The sequence below is a fragment of the Euleptes europaea genome, chromosome 14 (assembly GCF_029931775.1).
Source record: "Euleptes europaea isolate rEulEur1 chromosome 14, rEulEur1.hap1, whole genome shotgun sequence".
In the NCBI taxonomy this organism is placed as follows: Eukaryota; Metazoa; Chordata; class Lepidosauria; order Squamata; family Sphaerodactylidae; genus Euleptes; species Euleptes europaea.
Genome location: NC_079325.1, coordinates 52,134,475 through 52,141,012, shown reverse-complemented (window position 1 = coordinate 52,141,012; position 6,538 = coordinate 52,134,475). Strand labels below are relative to the sequence as shown.

Here is a 6,538-nt window from a genome sequence, read left to right as displayed (position 1 = left end):
ACATTCTGGGAATTCCCCCAATCTCTATAGTAAAGACCATAGAAATACCTGGAGATTTGGGGGGTGGCGCCTGAGGAGGGCAGGGTTTGGGGAGGGGAGAGACGTCATCTGGGTATAATGCCACAGAGTCCACCTTCCAAAGCAGCCATTTTCTCCTGGTGATTTTAATTGTAATATTGATTGTAATAACGGGAGCTCTCCAGGCCCCGCCTGGAAGTTGGCAACCCTAGCTCCACACCCAAAATCTCCAGGAGTTTCCCAAAAAGGAATTGGCAGTCCTATGACTGACCAATCCCTGCTGCACTCTGGATGGGGTTGGCTCTCTTGGGTTTGAAGAAGGGCTGCAGCGCTCAGACTCTTTGGGCTGAAATTTATCACACCCGAATATGTTGGGTTTAGGTCTGTTTGTTTTGTGTGCTGTATCTTCCCATCCTGAAAGGACACCCCCAGCCGCTCCCCACTGTTTCTTCCTATTCCCAGGCTCATGGTCAGGAGTGGAGCGACCTATTTGCCATATTACCTTCCTTGCCCGGATCTCTTGTAAGTATAGTTTTGTGCTCCTTGCTCCTTTGAGAGGTAGGAAGCTCCAGAGCAGCCTTCAGAGGCCTGAATGGGGTCAGATTATACTGCAAAACCATGGTTTAATGAAGCAAACTCTGAACATAAGAAGATAAGAACGGCCATGCTGGATCAGATCAAGGTCCATCAAGTCCAGCAGTCTGTTCACACCATGGCCAACCGGGTGCCTCTAGGAAGCCCACAAGCAAGACGACTGCACCAGCATTGTCCTGCCTGTGTTCCACAGCACCTAATATAATAAACCAACTGGTTCAGACGGCAGTAACTCTGCATAGGGTTATCCTGCTAGCTGGGTAATTTTTTTCTGCGCGTCAGGTAAGGACAAAGAGCCAGTGGGGTGTAGTGGTTAAAGTATCAGAGTAGGATCTGGGAGACCAAGGTTCGAATCCCTGCTCTGCCATGGAAGCTTGCTGGGTGACCTTGGGCCAGTCACATATGCTCAGCCTCATAGGATTGTTGTGAGGACAAAACGGAGGAATGATGTAAGCCCCTTTGGGTCCCCATTGAAGAGAAAGATGGGATATAAATAAAGTTGTTTTTTAAAATAAAAGTCCTTATATCATGCTCTGCTGCTCAGTTTATATGTATAATTCCCCTTTGGGTGTTGATTAATTATTTGTTTCCTGGTCATAGTTTTCCTCTTCTGCGTGAGGCATGAAAAAACCTCCAATCCTTTCTTCAACTATTTCTTTTCTTTTATGTCTCCTCTTTTGGATAGCACCATCAAACTACAATACAGAGAGGAAAAGGCACTTCCACCCTTTCCGCAGTAAGCACAAACCCTTCAATTCCTTCCTCTGTCCTTCCTAGGGATAGATCACAATGGGTAGTTCTGTTTGTCTGTCTGTAGCAGTAGAAAAGATCAAGAGTCCAGTAGCACCTTAAGGACATACAAAAATTTTGGCAGAATATGAGCTTCTGTTCTTTTCTTCTTCAGAAGAAGTGAGCTGCCAGAAATTTTGTCTGTCCTAAGGTGGTACTGGAGTCATAAGAACAAAAGGCCATGCTGATCACACCCTGTCAGAAATGTTGTCTGTCCTTAAGGTGCTACTGAACTCTTAAGAACATAAGGCCATGCTGGATCAGATCAAGGTCCATCAAGTCCAGCAGTCTGTTCACATAGTGGCCAGCCAGGTGCCTCTAGGAAGCCCACAAACAAGACGACTGCAGCAGTATTGTCCTGTCTGTGTTCCACAGCACGTAACATAACAGGCCTGCTCCTCTGATCCTGGAGAGAATAGGTCTGCATCATGACTAGTATTCATTTTGACTAGTAGCCATGGATAGCCCTCTCCTCCATGACCATGTCCACTCCCCTCTTAAAGCCTTCCAGGTTGGCAGCCATCACCACATCCTGGGGCAGGGAGTTCCACAATTTAACTATCAGTTGTGTGAAGAAATACTTCCTTTTATCTGTTTTGAATTTCTCACCTTCCAGCTTCAGCAGATGACCCCACGTTCTAGGATTATGAGAGAGGGAGAAAAGCTTCTCCCTGTCCTCTCTCTCCATACCATGCACAGTGTTATATCATGTCTCCCCTTGACCACCTTCTTTCCAAGCTAAACAGCCCTAAGCGTTTTAACCGCTCCTCTTGTTCTGTCTACTTCCTAGGGATGACTCTTTCCCCCTTCTGGTCTAGGTAATCAGTTGGCTCTTCTTTCTTCTGATTTCCAGGTTATTTTACCCTCAGCCAAAAGCTCTGCAGCAGATGTAAGTAGATGCCAAGACCTGACCCAACCATGAGATACTTCGCTGCACAGCTAGATTTAAATTTACAATGCATGCTTCCACTTGAGGCCTCAGTTGTGATATATGAATGGGGTTTAGAAATCAAAGCATATAAAATACACCCCTTTATATCTAAAGAATTAAAAAAAAAAAGAATAACGGCACAATCCTAAACAGACTTACGGTTGCCAGCCCTCATGAGTGCAGAGCAAAGCTTTAAATTAAAACCAGGGAGATATTTCTGTTAAAGGCTCAGTCAGGATAAGGGCTACATAGGGCTTCACGGCCGCCACTGTTTTCCTGTCAGCTGTTAAAACTGTCCATTTTGCAGTCGGTTTCCTCCAACTGATGAAGCTGTGTAGCTTTCTGTGGCGATGCCAAAGGAAGGGCTGTCCATGGCAGGGGCAGAACGCCCGCTTTGGATGCCAAAGGCCCCCCTGCTCACACCAGCGCTAAAGCATCTGCCCCAGATCCTACAGAACCTTAGCCAAGCTTCATGTGTTTTATTCCTGCACATTTCTTTTCAAACCTTGCAGCATATTCTGCTTTGCGGGCTACTTAACAGTTGCAGAGTTACTCCGGCCTGAGCCCACTGAAATCAAAGGGCTAAAACTGGAGTGACTCTGTGTAGGATTGCACAGTAAGACGACCGGTGCTTTTCCCTTGTGAAGTAACGTGGAGGTTCTTGATAGTTAGCTTAGGAAGGTGCTGAAGCTACCTGTATTTTATGGACCGCGCAAATCCCCATTACAAAGTGCTTGCGCTCGTGTGCTAGGGTTGCCAACCTCCAGGTTCTAGCTGGAGATCTCCTGCTATTACAACTGACCTCCAGCCGATAGAAATCAGTTCCCCTGGAGAAAATGGCCGCTTTGGAAGTTGGACTCTATGGCGTTGAAGTCCCTTCCCACCCCAAACCCCACCCTCCTCTGGCTCCGCCCCAAAAACCTCCTGCCAGTGGCGAAGAGGGATCTGGCAACCCTACCATGTGCCATATTACAGTGGCGAAGAGGGATCTGGCAACCCTACCATGTGCCATATTACCCAAGGCCACAGTCTCTCCTGTTGTTTCCCCCCTCCTTGTTTCTCCAGGCGCACTGATGTGCTCACACTGACCCCGTGGCTGGCCCCTGTTGTCTGGGAAGGGACCTTCAACTCAGACATGCTGGACAGTGTTTACAAGCCGCTGAACCTCACCATTGGAGTGACGGCCTTTGCCATTGGGAAGTGAGTGGGAAAGACATCTACAAATCTTCAAAACTGGCTAAAATTTCAAATTTTGTTGCACAGGTTTGATCGCAAATTATTAAATTTTTGACCGTATGATTTTACACACACCCCACTCCCCTGCCAAGTTCTGCAACCTGACTGAAACTGGGGAGGTTAGGGTTGGTGGTGGTAGAAAGTGCCCTCAAGTCATAGCCAACTTTTGGCAACCCCAAAGGGTTTTCAGGGCAAGAGACATTCAGAGGTGGTTTGCCATTTTCTGCCTCTGCATAGAGACCTGGACTTCCTTGGTGGTCTCCCACCCAAGTACTAACCAGGGCCAACCCTCCTTAGCTTCCGAGATCTGATGAAATCAGGCTAGGCGTGTGCATTCAGTAAAGCCAAACTGAAGAAAGTCAAAAATATCTTACCAGTATTTTCTGGCTTTTTTTCAGCCAAAAAAAAAAAAAATTGGTTTAAGCTGTAACCCCCCAAAAATGTGTGTGTTTTCCAAGATAATTTCTGGATCCCCAGCTACAGCAGTAGAAAGGGAAGAGATTCCTTTAAAAAGAAAAAGAGAAAAAAAACACTTTGGCACATTCGCGCCAGGTTGCAGGGCTTTAGTTTAACACACACACACACACACACACACACACACTTCATTGTACCTAACAGCCCAATCCTGAAGGGGGGGCAGATCCACAGCAGCTGGGAGCAGCGCAGTCGTGCCTCCTCCTCAGAGGCTTCCCGGCCACCAGAGACAAAAGAAGCTTTTGTAAAAATAAAAATAGAGAAAAAGGGGGGAAATCCCCCATTTTCTCCCATGGGGCCGCGCCACCCAAAAAAGTGGTGCTGCACCGCCAAAGCATGAGGGAGCGAAAGGGGCGAGGAAGCGGCCTAACGCTCTCCCCGCGTGTTTTCCGCACGTTTTCTGGATGCTGGCTAAACACAAATCCAGAAAACACGAGCACAATGCGCAGAAACGCGTGGGGAGAGAGAGAGGCGACCCCTGACAGTCGGAAAATGCCCGTATAATCAAAGCAAAGCCCTGAAGTAGCCGGCGGGGGTGACCGCGAGGAAACAGCCATGCAGAAATGGCCATACTGAGGTTTACTTGTTCCATGTCCAAAGTGAAACCCTGTATTTCCCAGCCTAAGCAGTCAATGTATTAATTCCAACTTTGATTTAAAAGCTATCGGATCACTTTTTATGTGATTCAACAAAACATGAGTAGATATCACAGGTCACTGTCATACTCCACAAAAATGAATCCCATATAGGCCAATGTGCGTTTCATAATCGCAGAGAGCGGTACAAAAATTTTCTCAGCGGTCAGCACTCTCTCCTGTTGCGTGAGGAGGCGGGATGTGGGCACGTGCTCAGAGAAAGAGCTGTGCTGGCAGGGAGGGGTCCAGTCCTCAATTGGGAACAGAGCCTTTCCCAGGGTGCAGGTCGTGTTGGGAGGAAGGCCAGGTGTTAGTTCAAACACTGCATGCAACTTCACAGGGAACATATTTCCCACTTGTTAAGTCCGCGTGGGAAGGAGTCACGAGATCAGAGACGGAGTTCAACAACACAGCGTAGCTCTCCCAGTCGCCGGGGTTGGAGATGTCGAATGCCTCCAACGAGCCAGTGGCGGCCATGAGTGCGGTGAGGTCGTCTCTCCCGAGAATCCGAGCGAACCAGCAATCGGCCGGGCTGTCTACCAGACACAGCGCCGTCGCGGAGCGAGGCGGTAGCTGTGGGACAGCCGGCGTGTGATTCAGCAATGCGGACCGGGCTGCCTACCGGTCACTACGAACGGCGGAGCGAGAGTGATTCAGCAGGTCAGCCGGGTCGCTCCCCAGTCCTCGTTGCCACTGTTAAGTCCGCGTGGGAAGGATTCACGAGATCAGAGACGGAGTTCAACAACACAGCTTTATTTGATTTCAGCGCAGAACTAACTTACACACTGAACGTGCCCTGCTTATATGCCCCCCTGGCCGCCTGCGGCCACTCCCCCCCTGATCCGTGATAGCGGGGAATACCCTCTTGGTGACCAATGGGACATGCTGGCTTAGGGCCAATAGGATCCGTTTGCTTAGCCAATAGGGTGAGCAGGGTTTAGGATCCTTCGTGAGGAACTCAAGCTCCTGAGTCTCCCCTTGCTTACTACCCTACTAGCTACATACACAACACCACTCACATTCAGTCAAACCTGCAGCTGATTCATAGTTGCGCATTGCATGCGGTGTGGAATGCACCAGCCTTTTCAAGATATATTCCAGGGGGCGGGATGTGCTTTAAGAGAGAGTGCCCACTCCCGTCCTTAGAGCGCTTGTCCTTTTTCTCTTTGTTAGATACATGCAATTTGTAAGCCGCTTCTTGGACTCTGCAGAAAAGCACTTCATGACAGGCTACCGCGTGAATTACTACATTTTCACCGACAATCCTCAAGAACTCCCCTTTGTTCGGCTTCAGCCTGGACGAATCCTCAGCCTCGTCCCCATCAAAAAATACAGCCACTGGCAAGAGATCTCCATGCGGCGGATGGAAGCCATAAACCTCCACATCTCAGAGACCATCCACCGTGAAGCAAACTACCTCTTCTGCTTGGACATTGACATGGTGTTCCATAACTCGTGGGGCACGGAGACCCTGGGGGAGATGGTAGCCGCGATCCATCCGGGCTACTATAAAGTCCCAAGTCGGGAGATGTTCCCTTATGAGAGGAGAAAGTCTTCTGCAGCCTACATCTCTAGCAAAGAGGGGGACTTCTACTATGGCGGGGCTGTCTTTGGCGGCCTGATCAAGAACGTGTATGAGTTTACCAGGGCTTGCCACATGACCATACTGGCTGACAAGGCCAACGGCATCATGGCGGCCTGGCAGGAAGAGAGCCATCTGAACAAGCACTTTCTGTCCCTTAAACCTTCAAAGCTGCTGTCGCCGGAGTACATCTGGGATGACCGGAAGCCAAAGCCTCCTGAGCTGAGGATCATACGGTTCTCAACGGTGTCGAAGAATTACAAGGCGCTAAGGAACTAG

General features: G+C 49.1%; 1 protein-coding gene across 1 annotated transcript; it reads left to right on the top strand.

Annotated features, from left to right (window-relative positions):
* Positions 1 to 484: 484 nt before the first annotated feature.
* GBGT1 (globoside alpha-1,3-N-acetylgalactosaminyltransferase 1 (FORS blood group)) lies at positions 485 to 6,538 on the top strand. Its single transcript, XM_056860168.1, has 5 exons — positions 485 to 540; positions 1,298 to 1,348; positions 2,255 to 2,290; positions 3,398 to 3,532; positions 5,851 to 6,538. The coding sequence occupies exons 1-5, from the start codon at positions 485 to 487 to the stop codon at positions 6,536 to 6,538; spliced, it is 966 nt and encodes a 321-aa protein (XP_056716146.1).